At 35.5% G+C, this 18,397-nt stretch overlaps 1 protein-coding gene across 1 annotated transcript in view; it reads left to right on the top strand.

The window, feature by feature from the left end:
* Window positions 1-18,397, top strand: part of GRID2 (glutamate ionotropic receptor delta type subunit 2) — a 1,260,684-nt gene that overhangs the window by 776,820 nt on the left and 465,467 nt on the right. Inside the window, exon 8 of the mRNA XM_036411398.2 lies at window positions 1,075-1,194. Within this exon, the coding sequence (XP_036267291.1) occupies window positions 1,075-1,194 (120 nt within the window). The remainder of the gene's footprint in view (window positions 1-1,074; window positions 1,195-18,397) is intronic.

Here is an 18,397-nt window from a genome sequence, read left to right as displayed (position 1 = left end):
TAGCTCTCTGTCCTTGTCCCTTGCTCTCTGTAAAAAAAAATCAATAAAATATATTTTTTTAAAATCAATATCTCAAGTACTATTTATACCAGATTTGAATTGCTTTTGCACCATTGCAAGGTTGAAAAAAAAAAGCGTAAGTAAAAATTGTCATAAATTGGGGGCTCTCTGCATATTTAATTATCAAACAATATAGAAGTGATACTTGAAGTGATGTACAAACTGAGATACTTGTACAGATAAATGTGATTATCAGGCTAAAATTCCAAGTTAGAAGTACTGTAGTTTAGAAGTTATTCCAAAAATGATTTTTACTTGTAAAATCCTAAGTGATTAACTAAACCGAGAAAAGAACGGTAAACAAGAAAGAGAGAAGTCTGACCTACATTTCCGTCTGTTGGGGAAATGAAGACCTGCCTTGTTGAATGAGCGACGAAGCTTGGAAATTCCCAATGAATCTCAATAGTCAGCACCACTGCCTAAGAGCAAAAACAGATTTAGATTTTTTTAAAAACATCCAATTTAGATTTATTTTTTTACAGTTAGACAAGATATTTAAAGAAGGGGGTTTGGGGCTTTAATAGCTTATAAACCATGACTTTTAGAATCCAAGAAATAATTTTAGATCCAATTAGAATGGCATTGTGCTGAAAAAGAATATTGTCAAAATGTGTCTCCAGAGTAGATCTCTTCTCTCCGAGAGCGTCTAGTTTTCTGACGGGTGGATCTTTATGTGTCAGAAGGTAGTATGAAGGCAACAAACCTAGCCTGGGATTTAGTCTCAGCTGAAACATCCTGTCAGTTTGTGTAATCGTTTGACTCGTTGGGTCTAAATATTCTGTCTGTGAAGTGGATAAACTTGGATTAAGTGATTCTCAAGATTACTTTCAATTGATCTTCAATTTAAGCTGTGCACTTATTAAAAAGTAGCCTATTCATAATTGCATGCCTGAAATAATGTTTATTTTATAGATGGAAATTGTTTTACTAGAACTTTCTTTTATACATTATTATTATTATTACTATTTTACCTTTTTCCTGAAATCTTACATCAGTACCTTTTCTCTGCTGTAGGGTGGAGTGAGTGGGTTGACTGGAGAGCTGGAATTTGGAGAAAATGGAGGCAATCCCAACGTCCACTTTGAAATTCTTGGAACCAATTATGGAGAGGAGCTTGGCCGAGGCATTCGCAAAGTAAGACCAGAAACAGTGATAAATATGCTTTCCTACAGTAACTATAGTTGTGTTTTATTATCTTCATACAATACATTCACAGTATACATTATAGCTTCTACTGTAGTTTAAAAGAGAAGAAAGGGGTCAGAATTAGACATTTAAATGTCTTTACGTACTTACCAGAAGTGTTAGTCAATGAATTCTATTTATGCTTTAGAATAATTTAAAGGAAGAAGGGTACAGGAATCTGATGGTTTCCTAGGGAACTAGCATAATCTTTCATTCGTTATAATAATTTTTGTAAAGTAATGAATTTAATATTTGTACAAGCATAGCTGCTTGGTTTTAAACTTGTAACATGCACAACATCAGAAAAAAGAGCTTAGAGGAATTTCATTTAGTAGGAGTGAAGTCCTTCTATAAAACTGGTATTTCAGCATTTCAGCTTCTCTATGTGGCATGCATAAGTAGCAAATGGCTTGCAGAAACTGAGCTCTGACGCTATACCTCAGATCGCATGTAAGAAGAAGCTGAGGGCAGTAAGGAATATTTCATGAACTCCCTGAACTATACCTTTCTTGAGAAAAATATAAAAGCCCCTGAGAAAATGGCTGCTATAGTTTGAATTTGCCACTTTTATGTATTTGTGGTAGGAAAAAAACTCAAGGTAATTACATGTGCATACAGGGTTCATAACTATAAATTTCTAAGGGTATAAACTTGCTGTATTGAGTTAAGAGATTCTTTAGTATCTATTCCTTTTCAGTGTTGAGTATAGGATGCAGAGAAACTTAGATAAATCTAAGGAGTTCTAATCAGCAATAAAAACCTCTTGGTAAATTTATACTAGAAGAGTTGAAAATAGTTTAATGTGTTTTAATTATTGTTTTATATTGAAGCATAGTAAACATAGAAAACTGCAAAAAATATTAGGATAGTTTCATGAATTAGTTTCAAGGAAACAACTACTACTACGGTAAAGAAATGGGTCAGACCAAACATCCTAAACACCCCCTCATACTTCATCCCCACACTCCTCCCTTCTGAGTAGTATAACCAGTAGTATGAGTTTTATGATACTTGTTTCTTTACAGTGTTGAATATAATTTTATTAGCTGTATGTGCATCTACTGTGATCTGTTTCTACTTTTAAGCTCTCAAGTAACTTTAAGGCTACTATGAATTAGTTTGTGAATTGCCAGAGCTCTATTTATACATTGGGCAGTTTTTTCACCTGGACACACACACACACACACACACACACACACACACACAATGTCTTCAAGGGTACTTATCAAGGGAAAACCTTACCATACAAATAAAGACGGTAGTTACTAGATGGTGTACAAAATTGTTTCCACTCCCAGTATCTCCAAGTCTCAGAAAGAGTGAACGGCTTTCCATTGACAAACTGTCAAGTTGTCAGTGTTTATTCTGCTGCAGGTGGTGAGGTGTATGCAATGCCTGAAGCCTTATCACCTGGAGCAAGGACCCTGTCAGCTTCCATAACTGAGCAGGGCTTGTCTGTGTAGGATTTGAATGTATATTGACCCAGTCCCAAATGGTGGACTAATCTTGTCTGTATTGTCCTGGTAGGACTGGAGGTTTCACTTTTCAGAGTTGGAAGAGAATGTGAAAAGGATTACTTAATTTTCACTGATGCTGATCAAACAAGAGATTTCCCGCTTTGATATCTATTGCATGTTTTTTGCTTTGATGTGAGGTGGTGTTTCATTCAGTAGATGGTGTATTCAAGGTGTTAGACACTGTATCCTTGAAGATAAATTCAGGTGAACCTCAAAGCCAAATTTCTAAATGATAAAAGTTTTCTATGTCTTTAAATTTTCTCCAAAATTATGGTTGTTCTGGTTTTTTGTTCAGCACAATAAAACTACCAGAAAGAAAAATAATTTAAATTATAGTATTTTACACAATCTTCTAAAATGAAATTAATTCAATGATGTAAAAAGTAAATATTAAATATTTAATGGATCAAATTTGTTTTTTTCTTAGGAGAGGAATTTTACACAGTAGCGTTTTTTTCCCTTATGGGTCTTTGTTTTATTTTGTTTTGCCAATGCCACTCACTTTTTACTCTGAAGACTGAGTTCCAGCATTAAAATTTAATACTCTAAACTTAATGTCTTTGAACTTTATCACTAATAGGAAAATATGGCCTGGAAAAATAGATTAAAACTGGTTTTGCAACCAACCTTAATTGCATAGTAGTGTTAGTATCTTCATAAAATTGTTTTCTTATGTAAGCTGATGAAATAAAATGGTACAGCAAAGATATTCTAGCTCCTAGGTATAATTGTTTTTCAGACAGATTTAGAATTTTTATTCAAGTTCTCCAACATTAAGTTTAGAAATATAAAATCCGTAGTATAACATTCTTGGGAAAATCGAATGCACTGCTTTGCAAAAGCTACTTTTAATGAACTAAAATATTTTCTGCCTTGTACTTAGAAAGAGGAAACAACAGCCAAGCCTTCAAATGGCCAATGATTAAACAGCGCACAGATATTCTTCAACATTGTATTTGTATTCTGATTATATAATATCTAAAATAACATTTTCTTTTCATATTAATATGCTTTATGTTTCCTTATAGCACTTTTTATAAACTGAAACTATATGCATTCACATAATCATATATAAAAACCTTATATGTATTGTGCACGTATAGGTAAATATCTATATAATAAAAGGCTAATATGCAAATTAACTGATCAGCAGAACAACTGGTCGCTATGATGTGCACTGACCTCTAGGGTCAGTTGCCTCCTGGTGGTCAGTGTGCTCCCACAGGGTGCGTGGTTCAGCCAGAAGCCAGGCTCACCAACAGGCTCACAACTGACGAGTGCAGCAGTGGTGATGGGAGCCTCTCCTGTCTCTGAGGCAGCGCTAAGAAGCAGTGAGCCTTGCTTCTGGGTGAATGGGACTCCCACAGGGGGAGTGCCGCTCAGCCAGAAGCCGGGCTTACCGCTGGTGAGCATAGCAGCAGTGGCAGGAGCCTCTACTGCCTCTGTGACAGCACTAAGGGACTGAGGGACACCCCTGCCAGTGCATGAGTGCCGGGCACCAGGCCTTCAGTAAATATAATAAATTTACTTGTTTATAGTCTGCTTTCCCATTATAATGCAACTCCATGAGATAAGAATGTCCCTTGCTATATCCTCCAATATATGGCCTATAGTAGATGCTCATTAAGTATTTAATGAATGTATTAATGAATTCATTGTCATATTGACTTAACTCTCTGCAATATTCTTCACTTATAATAGCCATGTTCTTCCTTTATTCAAATGAGAAAGAATAAGTATACGACATAATCTAATTGTTGGCATAGCACATTAGAATGAGAATGTGTAATTACAACCTCTCCATCATCGCATCCTCATGCTTAGCGGAGCTGGCCAGTTGGTCACCAAAATTATACTCAATGATTTTACTGGTCATTACATAAGATTATGTACAATTTCTTTGCAGGTATTCACTGAGTTATGGAAACAGTTTATTGATTATTCCCAACAAATATTTAGAGCAATTATTCTAATCACCCACAAAAGTGCAAGTTCAATAGGAATTATTGGTATTTGTAGCTCAAGATCATTTTCTAATAACTAGGCTATTGATAGATTTATGTTTAATGGGAAAAGTACTTAGCCTTTCTGTCAGACACACCTGAGCTGAAATTCAGAGCCTGTTACTTACTGGCTGTGTGATTTTAGGACTACTAAACCCGGTGAATCTCAATTTCTTTAAGGATAAAGTGTGGATAATAATACTATCCCTGATTGTTATAAAGATTAAGTGAAATTATGTTTGTAGGTTACATAATGAGGATTAAAATAATGCTATTTTGCAAATGGACAATAATCTATGTCAACATTTTGCCAGCACAAGAAATACAATCTGGTTGCTATTTTGACAAGGAATTGGAATGTGAGGTGGAGAAAGAAATTTAACTTTAGGTGTAATTGACAGAGCATTATACATGACAATCACAGTAATAACAGGAAACATTAACTTTTTTTTTTAATATCCTTTTAAACTCTAAAAGTCTACAAGACTCTTATGCATCTATAGCTCAATGGGAAGCAAATAATAGAGGATCCAGTAGTCATTATAGCCTGTATTAACCAAGTCTATAATTAAACCCATTATTAATATGGTATATTTCTAACAATGAATTTACATCTTGAAAGTTTTATATAGTGGAATCTAGTAAGTGCTGTGAATAAGAGACCCAGAGCATCTGTGGTTCACCTTTAGTCCACAGCTGATGACTGTTTGGATTAAGACTTGGAGAATAGCCCTAATAGGTTTGGCTCAGTGGATAGAGTGTCGGCCTGTGGACTGAAGAGCATGTACCGTGGTTGTGGGCACTTCCCCAGTGGGGGGTGTACAGGAGGCAGCTAATTGATGTTTCTCTCTCATTGATGTTTCTTACTCTCTATCCTCCCTTCCTCTCTGTAAAAAATCAATTAAAAAAAATATATATATATTTTTAAAAAGACTTCAAGAACATATCTGATGCAGAGGAGGCAAAGTTCACTTTCCTTTCTATATTACTGGACAATATCTATAGTGGTTCACTCTGGAATCTATCCCACCCCAAGCTCAGACACACCCTATCACCAATGAAACTCCAGTCCAGTTCAAATTCATCTATGCAATATGGCAGTACTTACTGCCCAATGAACATCCCCATGTCCAGTTCAGCCATAAAGGGAAAATAATGTTCATGACACATTCCCAGAGCAATTATCATTAAAGCAATCTAAATTAGAATATATGGAATTTAGAAACATTTGCTCATTTATACTAATAAAAGGGTAAAATTCTAATTAGACCAGGAGACCTTCCCAACATCTTTCTGGACACAGCCATGGTGGAGGGGCCGAAGCAGAGGCAATTAGAGCAATCAGTCTGGCTGGGAGTGGGGGCGCAGTTGTGGGCAAGCAGGCCTGTAGGGAAGGGAAGTTGGGAGTGAGCAGGCTGGCGGGGTGGGGGGGCAGTTGGGTGCAAGCAGGATGGCTGGGGGGGGGGGCAGTTGGGGACAATCAGGCCAGCAGCGGGGACAGGTAGGGGCAAACTGGCTGGCCAGGGGGTGGCAGTTGGGGTTGATCAGGCCAGCAGGCAGAATGGTTAGGGGCTATCAGGCAGACTGACAGGCAGATGAGCAGTTAGGAGCCAGCGGTCTAGGATTGTGAGAGGGATGTCCCAGATTGGAGAGGGTGCAGACCGTGCTGAGGAACACCTCTCTCTACCACCCATGCACAAATTTTGTGCACCAGGCCACTGAGATATATATATATATATATATATATATATATATATATATATATATATATATATATATATATTCCCCCCACACACCCTTTGGCAAGGTCTCATTGTTGTGATTGAACTTGAAGTGGTAGATATCAAATATTTATTTCAAAGATGTTGAATGAACGGGCAGACAATGGCAGGAAGGGGTCAAATAGTAAATAATTTGTTCATAAATGTTAGAAACTCACAGTAATCTAATTTGATATGCATTCATGATATGTTAGGTTCAGTTAAAGTATAATTCCAGGGTCTTGTTATTCAACTTTAAATCATGTGTTTTTCTCTAACCTCTGATTTTCTCTATAGTCTGTTAAAATATTTGCTTATATGTCCTTCTTATTCTCCCAGGCTTATCTTGACTCCTTCAGTGAATTACATTCTCCTTCTACAGGAATTTGGTTTTATACATTGGAATGATTATAAAAGCCTATATAGCCTGGTCACATAATCTCACCCAATTTGCTAATAGAACTTTCTCAACTCATTTGTTTTGGGGCCCTTCATTTACACTAATGAATATTGTGTTAATATTCCTGATGAATAATTGAAATTGTAATCATGGCTTTTGGTGACAACTGATAGTGTTGCCTCTTTCCTGTCTCCCCCTCTCCCCCATTAATTTTCTTTTCAGTTGTGACCAGGATACCTGACACACTAACGTAGTCAGGAACTATCAAGATTTTAGTCTTAATCAAGCTGTTCCATTTTTCAGTGCCCAGAAAATTAAGGGATTGATATCTCACTGTTTTAAATAGAAACTATAATATGTTAAGAAAAACTTTTTTGAGACTTTGGGGTGACTTACATGTGTTAACTATTGCCGCTTTTAATGTTTCTGCCAAGAATTTAGTTACTGCTTCCTCCAATATGGGAAATAAACGTTTGGAAATGGAGATGCTCTTTTAGTAATTAGAAACACTTTTATTAATCACAGTAATTCAAGTACCAAAATGAGCTTTTACGTTTATTGGACGTGAAGTTTGATTTTTTAAATATTCTGTAAATTTACTTTATCACTGTTATTTAACTCTATTATAAGAATAAAATAGCATTTCTGGAATTTTTATGCTATAGAAATACACACACACACACACACATACACGCATATGTATATACGGTATATAAAAATCTCAGGTTTTGTTATATTTCAAAGAGTTCTGATGAGCAATTCTTATTATTTAGATGCCTAGTATTATTAGGATCAATTTTTATATTCATGCAACTTTGATGTTGCTGATATATGTTCTCAGAGTTGTACTATTTCCTTTGCCTTCCTTCACTTCTGAAGGCTACAAATGTTATTTTGAGTCACTGGTTTTCGTTGTTACTTAAAATTTTTAGCATTTTCGCCAGGGTCTTCAATGTCATTTTAGAAAATTCTCTATGAATTTAATAAATAATCTCTTGAAGTTTTATAGAATGCTAAGTTTGTGTAGAACTATTTCCAATATGAAAAATAAACGTTTGAAAATGGAGATGCTCTTTTAGTAATTAGAATCACTTTCATTAATCACAGTAATTCAAATACAACAAGGAGCTTTTACATTTATTGGCAGTGAACTTTGATTTTAAATATTATATAAATGCACTTTATCAGGGTTATTGAACTCAATTATAGGAGTAAAATAATGTTTCTGGAACTTCTTTTTAATAATCAAAATTGAGAAATGAATCTCACTTTGAAAGAAAGTCTAAAATATCTTGGTTTACTATAGGTTATGCCTTGAAATGTTTAATTGACAAAATGAATGCATCTACCTGAATATTTTCCTCTGAGAAAGTCACTTGATGCTCATGAGGAGAAAAGCACTTATCTCCTGAAAATGTTTTCAAGCAATTCTTAATCAGCAGCCATGGAAATTTTTATTACCCTGGAGTACTTGAATAAAAGTAGTTTGTGTGGGTTTAAATGGAAATGTATTTGAAAAGCTTTGCTTGAGAATTTATTTTGAATTCATTCAACACTGATATGACTCTATATTCCAAACTGGGATGAGAAATCTTTTCATCCCAGACTCATGCTTTGCAAAATGTCTGATTGTAGCCATTTGGAGCAATAATACGATTTGAATAGTGTACTATCATTAAATGGGAGACAATATGTTTTGGGATTGTGAGGGGGGAAACACAGTAATATTTTTTTATCTCACATAGAAAGTGGTTTGTTAATGGATATTTTTCCCTCCCAAAGATCGTTGGAAACTGGAGAATTATTCTTGGGACAAATAAATTAATTACAATTAAGGAAGTGAGTTCTCATCCTGTGTGATTTCTGTTTGTTGAAAATCATATATTTATTTTTATTTCATCTTTTTTTCCTTATTGTGGCTCTAACATTATAAATTCCTTACAAACAAAACATTTCTGGCTCCTAAATTTTATTTCTTTTCTAGCTGTTCAATCGGTATTAGATACATTAATTATACAACAGACTCTTTCATATATTTCTTTTTTTCTTTTACTGTAATCTTATAAACTGTACCTACTTAAAGAAATAGATATCTGAATATTTTACTCATTATCAAACATTCCCAGTTTTTTCCAAGTAGGCATGTTCTTTTGTTCCATCCAAATATTTCTGAAAGGTCACAGAATTAGGAAAAAATATAGCAGTTATTTGCTAAAACATCTCTATCTTAGATATATAGTATTTGAGGTTGTGGGTTGAATGGCTTCCCTAATTTTTTTTTTGTTGTTAGAAAAAACAATCCTAGACTTCTAGTTCAATTTTCCCCCCACTATATTATCAGATTATCTCTCCACAATTCAAAAACTTTGTTAGAGATAAACAATAAAGGGGAGGTCTCTTCTGTTTGTTTTTTTTTTAATTATTATTATTTTTTATTTTATTTTATTTATTTTAATTTTTATTTCTATAAACTAGAGGCCCAGTGCACAGATTTGTGCACTGGTAAGGCCCTTTGACTTGGGCTGTAGGGAATGGGCTAAAACAGGCTCACCAACATTCCCCGAGGCCTGGATTGTGAAGGGTACAGGCCAGGCCGAGGGACCCCACCAGTTCATGATCTGGGTCTGGGAGGGACTGGGTGTGTCTGGCCCATCTCACCCAGTCCCCAGCAGCCAGACCCCAGCAGCAAGCTAACCTACTGGTTGGAGGCCTGCCCCTTGATGTTCAGTGCACATCATAGTGACTGGTTGAAAGGTCAAAGGGTCTGAGGAACAATTAGCATATTAGCTTTTTATATATATAGATATGGAACCAATCACTAAATATATTTATAGTTATTATACAGTTTATTAAATTTCAAGAAAAAAACCTATTTAAAATTTCATTAATAAAAATTATTATATTTTTCTATAAAATAACTTCAATTCTCATTATTTTCTCTTAAAAACCCTGATTGTTAAGGAATAAAAATATTTTTGGATACACTGTTCTACTTTTAAGTTAAAAAAAATACTTTTTAAAAAAATTTATTTCAGAGAGGAAGGGAGAGGAAAAGTTAGAAACATCAATGATGAAAGAGAATCATTAATTGGCTGCCTCCTGAGTGCCCCACACAGGGGATCCCACAAACCAGGCATGTGCCCTGACTGGGAATTGAACTGTGACCTCCTGGTTCATAAGTTGATAGTCAACCACTGAGCCACTCTGGCCAGGCTTAACTTTCTTCTTTGATATTTTATGTAATATTTAATTTTTGGTCTTTTTTTTTTACACTTTCCAGATTTTATTTATGATAGTAGATATAATATTTCCATTCATTACTTCAAGGTTTTTCTTTTATTTTAAAGGACAGCCACATTTTACCAAACTGAGTTAGCATTCAGTTTTATCTCGTTGTTAACAGAAGCATCTGTTGATAAAAAAAAATTAAAAAAAAATGTGGGTGTGCTTGAAGGTCCACTGAAATTTCTGATAAAATATTTTCTAAAATAATTGTGTTTTTAAAAAAATATATATTTTATTGATTTCTTTTACAGAGAGGAAGAGAGAGGGACAGAGAGTTAGAAACATCAATGAGGAAGAATCATCGATCAGATGTCTCTTGCACACCCCCTACTGGGGATGTGCCCGCAACCAAGGTACATGCCCTTGACTGGAATCGAACCTAGGACTTTTCAATCCACAGGCCGATGCCCTATCCACTTAGCCAAACTGGTTTCGGTTTTGGCTATTTTCCAAAATAATTGTAAGTTAGATATTTTATAATCCTAAGAAAATTTTTCCAACCAAAGTTTTTGTTATTGTTGTTACAATGTAGTCAAATGAAAATAAACTAAGGCTATTATTCCTATTTTCAAAATGAGATTTGGGTGAGTCATGGCATAGCAATGGTGACCCACTATTTAAGGATAAAATCATAGGTCTCTAAGATAATATAATATCATGAAACAGTTTTGATTGCTTACTATTTGTAAAGTTATCTTTTAATAAGAATATAGATATTGAGATAGGTAGATAGGTAAGTAGGTAGATGGATACATAGATATCTAAACACATAGACTCATAGATAATAGAAAATAATAGATGACATGGATATAGATATTATCCACTGGAGAGAACAGAGATAAATAAACACAAGAAAACAGCATAGACCAAAGACATATTATCCTATATAATAAAAGCCAAACATGCAAATCGACCAAATGGTGGAACAACTGGTTGCTATGATGCACACTGACCACCAGAGGGAAGATGCTCAACACAGGAGCTGCCCCCAGCCCTCAGGCCGCAGGCCAGCCAAGGCAGGTTCCAGTGGGGATCCGCCCTGCTAGTCTCCCACAGATCGGCCCTGATTGCCAGCCAGGCCTAAGGACCCTACCCTGCATGAATTTCGTGCATTGGGCCTCTGGTATTAGTAAAGAAAGAGCCTTGATTGGTTTGGCTCAGTAGCTAGAGCATTGGCCTGCAGACTCAAGGGTCTTAGGTTCTATTCCAGTCAAGTGCATATACCTTGGTTGCAGGCACATACCCAATGGGATATGTTCAAGAGGCAGCTGATCAATGTTTCTCTCTCATTGATGTTTTTAACTCTATCCATCTTACTTCCTCTCTGTAAAAAAATCAATAAAATATATTTTTTTTTAAAAAGAAAGAGATATAAGTCAGATATTTTGTGAGTACTGATTCTATAGCATCATAACAGACACACACAAATAATTCTTGTGCTGCTTTGGGTCTTCGTTTAAGTGGTGTGATAACATAAGATATAGGAATCTAAAGTCATTCTAAGCATTAGAAAATTGTGCCATGCTTACATCTTGACCATGTAACTTTATAAAAGCAATTAATTTGAAAATAATTTGCTCATTTTGATGGGAGGAATACATGTGGGTTAAAAGTAGCAGAACTGCAAGTAATTTTTAAAATTAATTTTAAAGTCAATAGTAAGTACAAAATTAAGTCCATTCTGGGTGACTTGAAACGTAGAAAATGCATTCTAATCTGATTTATCTGATTTACTTAATATCAACAATGGAAATTACCCACAAATATAAGACATATCAAGCAACTAACAAAGGTTTCTTACTGCCTGATGCCTTAAATTGATTGTAATAATTTAGAGGTCATTAAAGAAAATAAATTATGGAGCCACATTGCATTTTAATGAATGATGCAATTCAATGCAATGCAATCACATTGTATTTAAGGATAGTATTCAATAGAAAATGAAAACCAATAACTTATTGATTAGTTTAGTGATAGCATTTTTAAATCTATGATTTAAGAAATATTTTAAGAATTTTTATTGGTAGAATGCTAATTTTACAAATACTAAAATTTTTCTATGGGTAGCAAGATTCTTATACCCAAAAGGAATAAACTATGAATATATTTCTTGTTTTTTCCTTTAGATAAGGATTCTGTTACTAAAGTGAAGTGTTATAAAGCATCATAAAGCGTGTTGTATTTTTAATATTTTAGGCGGCCTTTCATTGTAATGGTCTTTTATGAATCTCTCTTGGATTATGTAATAAAAATGTACTTTTTGCATGATAACATGGTCCATGAGTGCCCCTGCCTGGTACTGTCTACCCGTTATTTTCTCATTTTCCATTTTTTCTTACTTTAACAAGGCAAAGAAACACAATATAATCTTATACACTATTTATTTCAGGGAAAAGAATTGACAATATAAGAATATTTTAAATTTTTTTAAACACACACACACACACACACACACACACACAAAATGCTAGTAAAAATATAATTAATTGCAGACCAAACTTTTTAAAAATAGTTTTCTCATGGAAGCATGGAATTCTGGATTAAAAATATAAAATATTGTTGTGTTTGAATAATGAAGTCTGCTATTAATGAAAGGACAGCTAATGAGCCTTAACTAACAAAGAGAAATTGTACAGAAACAAAGGCCAAACTTGTTAGTTGTAACAAGAACAGAAAAAAAAAAACACAACACAATGGCAAGGATAAAAATTGGCAAAGGTATTTCTTTTAAAAATTTTAAAGTTTTAAAGGGGAGCCGGTAGAGCTTAAAAGGAGAATGGAAAGAAATGGGGGAGGGAGCAAAGCAGATCCGAGGGAGGAAGTGAAGAGAAAAAAAATAAGGTGGGAAGGAAGGAAAAGGTGAGAGAGGGCAGGGGAAAAGATAAAGGAAAGAAGGAATGTGGTGAGGGAGGGATGGAGGAAGGGTATGAGAAAGCTGGGAAGAAGGATGTTGGAACAGAAATAGGAAATAAGGAGGAAAGTAAAGTTTATAAATGATGAGTCAGTAGGAAAAAGCATTACGTAAAGGAAAGAGAAAAATTGTGTGAGATGGAAAAGCCAATAAGGAAGTCAAATACAATTGTGTGCGAAGGGAATAAGATTAAAAAGAAAAGTTAATAGGAGCTACCAGGACAGCAGGATAGGGCAGGTAGGGGGATCAGGAAGGCAGGCAGAGTGGTTAGGGCAGGCAGGCAGGTGAGAGGTTAGAAGTCAGAGGTCCCGGATTGTGAGAGGGATGTCCGTATCAAGCCTGAACTGTCAGATGGACATCCCCCAAGTGCTCCCACATTGGAGAGAGTGCAGGTTGAGCTGAGGACCTCTAGTATTTTAATCTAGTTACATTGTTTTTCTTATGATTTTGTCTACTAACTTTTATACAATTAATGCCTTCCTAGCAAAAGATCAGGGTTATACTATCTTAGCCACCTCCCTTCACTCCCCCCTCTCAAACCTGTGATGGTTTGAATATTTACAATTATCTTTCAATCCATCTGAGATTTTTTGGGGGTGAGAGGGCATGGTATTCTGTGAAGAACTAAATGACTATTTCATTCCCAAAACAGTTGAATAATTGTCTATGAAGTAAAAAACCTTCCTCTTCCTGTTGTTTTGTGATGCCTTAAATAATTATGGATTGCATTATAAATATGTTTAAATCCTTTTATATTATTTTAAGATTAAATAGATAACTGGGACTGCCTTCATGTATTATGGTTTGTCTTCATGTATATGTTTTTCAATCCAGTTTCATTTCACTTTCCCAGAATCTGGTAGGGTGACAGTGTTGATCATTAAATCTTATAGATTTTAATTATCCTATCTTCATTTTTATGTGTTGGAGTGGGTACTTTGGAAGGGCAGTGTCAGAAACAATAATCCAGATGAAAACAGTTGTGAAAAACCAACTATTTGATCCTTCTAAAGTAAGCTATTCTTGATTTGTAACAATGTCTCTAAATCATTATTGAGAAATATGCTTATCTTTTTAATTGCTATGCAATGGGACAATAAAAGTCAACTAAGAGTGTTTCTAAGTCATCACAATGATTTTTTTAAGGCAGTTCAGGAAAGAGGTCAGTTTTGGGTCACTTGAAGTTATTATCTGATCTGTGATGATCATTCTTGTTTTTTGCAATGTTATTAAAATTAAGGTTACGTCAGGCAGTTAATAACAGAGATTCCATGTAGAACTCAAATTTATTGCAGAACGGATTTTTGTCCACAGATTCAGAGATCCAAGAGCAGTCATTGAAATGTTTTTAAGAAATGTTATTATTCTTGGCTTTCTTACATTTTAACCACATACAGTATTGAATGTAATACCTCAATTATTCTCCATTAAATATCTCAGTAAGAACCCAGAAGTGTAAGTAATTTATATACACTGTAAGGGCTCTGTCATTTTCAGAATTAGACATCGTTATTTGACATACATTACAATGTGATCTTACCCCCTGTTGGTCAGTGCACATCATAGCAACTAGTTAAAACCATAGCAAAATTATGGTTAACAAGATGGGAAGTACACCTTTTCAGCCTTTAAACAGTGACAACATAATCTTAATTTTTATTTAAGATTAAACTTTCTAATAAAACAAACTATGAGGAGTTGTTGTTTTTTAAAGTTTAGACTTAAAATTATCTTGGGTATATCAAATCTAAAGTATGTATTCTAGGCATGGGGAAGGAAATAGACTTCATAGTTTTCATGTCCCACAATTTCTCTTCCCAGAGACAGTCTTTCAGTACCTAGATTTATTCTGATTATTGGTTCTGAGCCCCAGTTAAGGAATTGTCTTTAACTTCGAACATGATTTTAACTTTTTAAATGAAGTAAAGTTACATAAATTTCTTCAAGATTCCATTTAGCCTGTTTCCCCATGAAACTTGCCAAAGCTCATTTGAGTTTTAGGTGTCATTGTTAAGTCAGTAACTAGAAAGATAAGGTCCACATTTGCCTATACTTAGAACATATAAAAACTTGTTTCTTTTTCAAAAAGAAATCTATTTAGAGCAGTTGGAGTGTTGGTTATCTCTTCAACTTATGAGATTCAGAAAAACTCACATTTATTTTTAACTTGTTGATATCATTAATCTATGTTGTGAATATTCTGAAGAACCACTTTATCAAACAAGAGGGAAGTCATGGCCTTAGAACTTATACAAAACACCAGTTGTGGGCTAACTAAAATGTGGTTTGTAACACTGCTGACCATAGCAGAGAGGAGGAACTATAGCATCCCTAGTAACATTCTGTGAGCCAGCCAAGTTGTTCTATATACTCAGCCCTTTCACGCACAGAGAAGGGTTGGGCTTATGTCTCAAGATAGACCAATTATGGCAACTCTCACACCCACCCCATAGACCCCATCATCCAGTAATCAACATTTCATTCAATGTGTATCAGCCAGAACCTTTCCCCATGTTTTTATAAGGGAAACTTGTGGGAAAAGGATCATTTTTCTCTCGGTCCTTGGTATTAAGAACAAAAATCCAGAGGTACCTGAAGTCTTGGGTCTTAGAAATAATCAGATTGGCAGAATAAAATCAACACTTGGAGAGAGGTTAAATCTATTTGATTTCACAGATGTGCTGTTAGATCCTCTACTGCCTTGCCTGTACTCTAACATAACTACTGTGTAACGATAATGGTGCTACACACTAAGAATGCAGTGTGAAGACACATATAGCCTCACTTCCAAAATCACTAGAAAATCTTCAAGTCTGCTCAAGCTACTATAACAAAATTCCATAGACTAGATGTTTTAAAAATCAAAAATTTATTTTCTCAAAGTTCTGGATGCTGGAAGTCCCAGATGAAGGGGCCAGCAGGGTCGTCTGTTGAAAGCTCTCCTCTAGGGTTGTGGATGGCCACCTTCTCACTGTGTGATTGAGGGAGTGAGATTGAAGGCAACTGTTCCTGTCTCACAGGGTTCATGTCTATTCTGGCTGGTTGTCAGCTTATTCTCTAATGCCTGGGGATCTAGTGTCGTATTTTCAGATTCTCCCTGATGAAAATTGTTTATAGGTGGCCTTTAAAGTGGGATCTTATATGATCCAGAAAAGAAACATATTATCTTCTTACCTTTTGTATGACTTATATGTAGTTCACAGAACTCTCCAGTGGGATGGAGAGAGGAGAGAGAGAGAGAGAGAGAGAAAGAGAGAGAGAGAGAGAGAGATTGATTTATCTGGTGTTATCTTGTTACTAGAGGCCCAGTACATGAAATCTGTATACTTGGAGGAGGCGGGGTGGCTCCTTAGCCTGGCCTGTACCCTCTTACAGTCTGGGAGCCCTCGAAGAATGTCTGACTGATGTCTTAGGCCTGCTCCTTGTGGGGAACAGGCCTAAGCCGTCAGATGGATACTCTTAATGCTGCCGCCCTGCTACTGTGCTTACCAGCCATGAGCCCGGCTTCTGGCTGAGCAGCACTCCCCCTGTGGGAGTGCACTGACTAGCAGGGGTCAGCTTCCGTGTTGAGAGTCTGCCCCCTTGTGGTCAGTGCACATCGTAGCAACCAGTTGTTCTAGTGTTTGGTCGATTTGCATATTACCCTTTATTATATAGAATAAGAGGACACTAGTCCTATCAGTGATCAGATCAGAGCTTCACTCATTTCATTAAACCTTTAGCACCTCCATCTAGTTCCTATTTCCAAATACAGACACATTGGGCTTTATGACTTCACCATATGAATTTTGGAGGATTACAAACATTCAGTTCATAAAAAACAAAAACAAACAAAAAAACTCTAAGATGAAGTAAATTCATCTATAAGTTAGGGTAAACCAAAAACATTATAGCAGTATGTAATTAACTAAAATAAAGCCTTCCACAGTGATTTTTGTGAAATAAAAATATATTTTAATAAAGTATAGATTTCCTAAGTTTCTACCACCTCTTCCATGTTACAATTTACTAACTCAAGCTAGGGGATCACAGAAGACATAACTATGCAAATGGATGCATAGAATAAGGAAGGGTCACCAACTTATTAAATTATAGTCAGATAACTAAACTGACAGCTTGTACCTTGGCTGGGAAGATAAAAACACTGGGCCACAGCACATCCATCTTCTCAGAGAGCTGAATGAGAATAAGAAGAAAGGCTTGCTGTATGATCCTAGGAGCCCATGTTCCTTTAGATTGATGGAGACCTGAGTGAATGGTTCTCCCTTTGCTGTACCTAGTTTCAACTGATGAGGCAAAAGGCAAGTTTTATGACTAAAAATCATAAAATCATGATAACGATTGAATGTTTCCCAAAACCATATATCGACAGATACATAATTTTGAAATAAAAAAAATAGCATGTGAATATCCTTTAACTCAGGATCATATACAGACATAATTCAGGATAATTTTCATCAATGCTAGGAAGACTCTAGAATAGCCATGTTTGGAATGAAATTATGGTCAGCCTGATGCAATGCTTCTTAAACTCTGTTGTTCATTATGATCACCTGGGAGCTATTTATAACACCCAATGTTTGCTTCCCACCCTAAATGGATTAAATCAGAGTCTCTGAGGATGAGACCTAGCATTTTGAAAAGCTTCCTGGATAATCCTACTGTGCAGAGGACCACTGATTCAATGTTGAGAATTTGTCACCTAATGTGACTGCCAGTTAAATTATTTTGTCTGATATTAGAAGGCCCAGCCTGCATGGGCCAAATTGTTCTTGCTAACCACTGCTTGGGTACAGAAATTTCACATAAAGGTGGCAAAGCTTACTGAAGAGTCATCAAGACAAATCACTAGTCAAATGAAATAGAACTTTATTGAATGGCAAATGAAGATCTAAGCCCACAATTAGGAAAGAGCTTCGGGATGTGTCATTTTTCTGGCACTAAATAGAGATTAGGGGCATTCAATGTGGTTTTCTGTTTGTAAGCTCCAATGAAGAGATAATTCTGACTAAGTAGTTTCCCTTGAAAAACTACATGGGGGATTTAGTCATAAACAGCACTAAAGTAGGAAATTCATTACAAGTTAGAACCTGAACTTCAATCAAATATCCCTTCAGGGACTCAAGTCTGTTAAAAGAAAAAAGCCCTGATCTGTCTTGGGCAGATGGGCAATGAAGACGTTCACTCAGCTGCCTCTCAGCACATTGCCAAATAGGGAGGAAAATTTGTTGTTTCCATTTGAGGAGGATGACTCCTTTTAATGTTTCCTTGGAATC

Source organism: Pipistrellus kuhlii, unplaced genomic scaffold, assembly GCF_014108245.1.
Source record: "Pipistrellus kuhlii isolate mPipKuh1 unplaced genomic scaffold, mPipKuh1.p scaffold_m20_p_1, whole genome shotgun sequence".
NCBI lineage: Eukaryota > Metazoa > Chordata > Mammalia > Chiroptera > Vespertilionidae > Pipistrellus > Pipistrellus kuhlii.
Note: the sequence above shows the minus strand (reverse complement) of the source record. Positions and strands in the feature narration are given on the sequence as shown.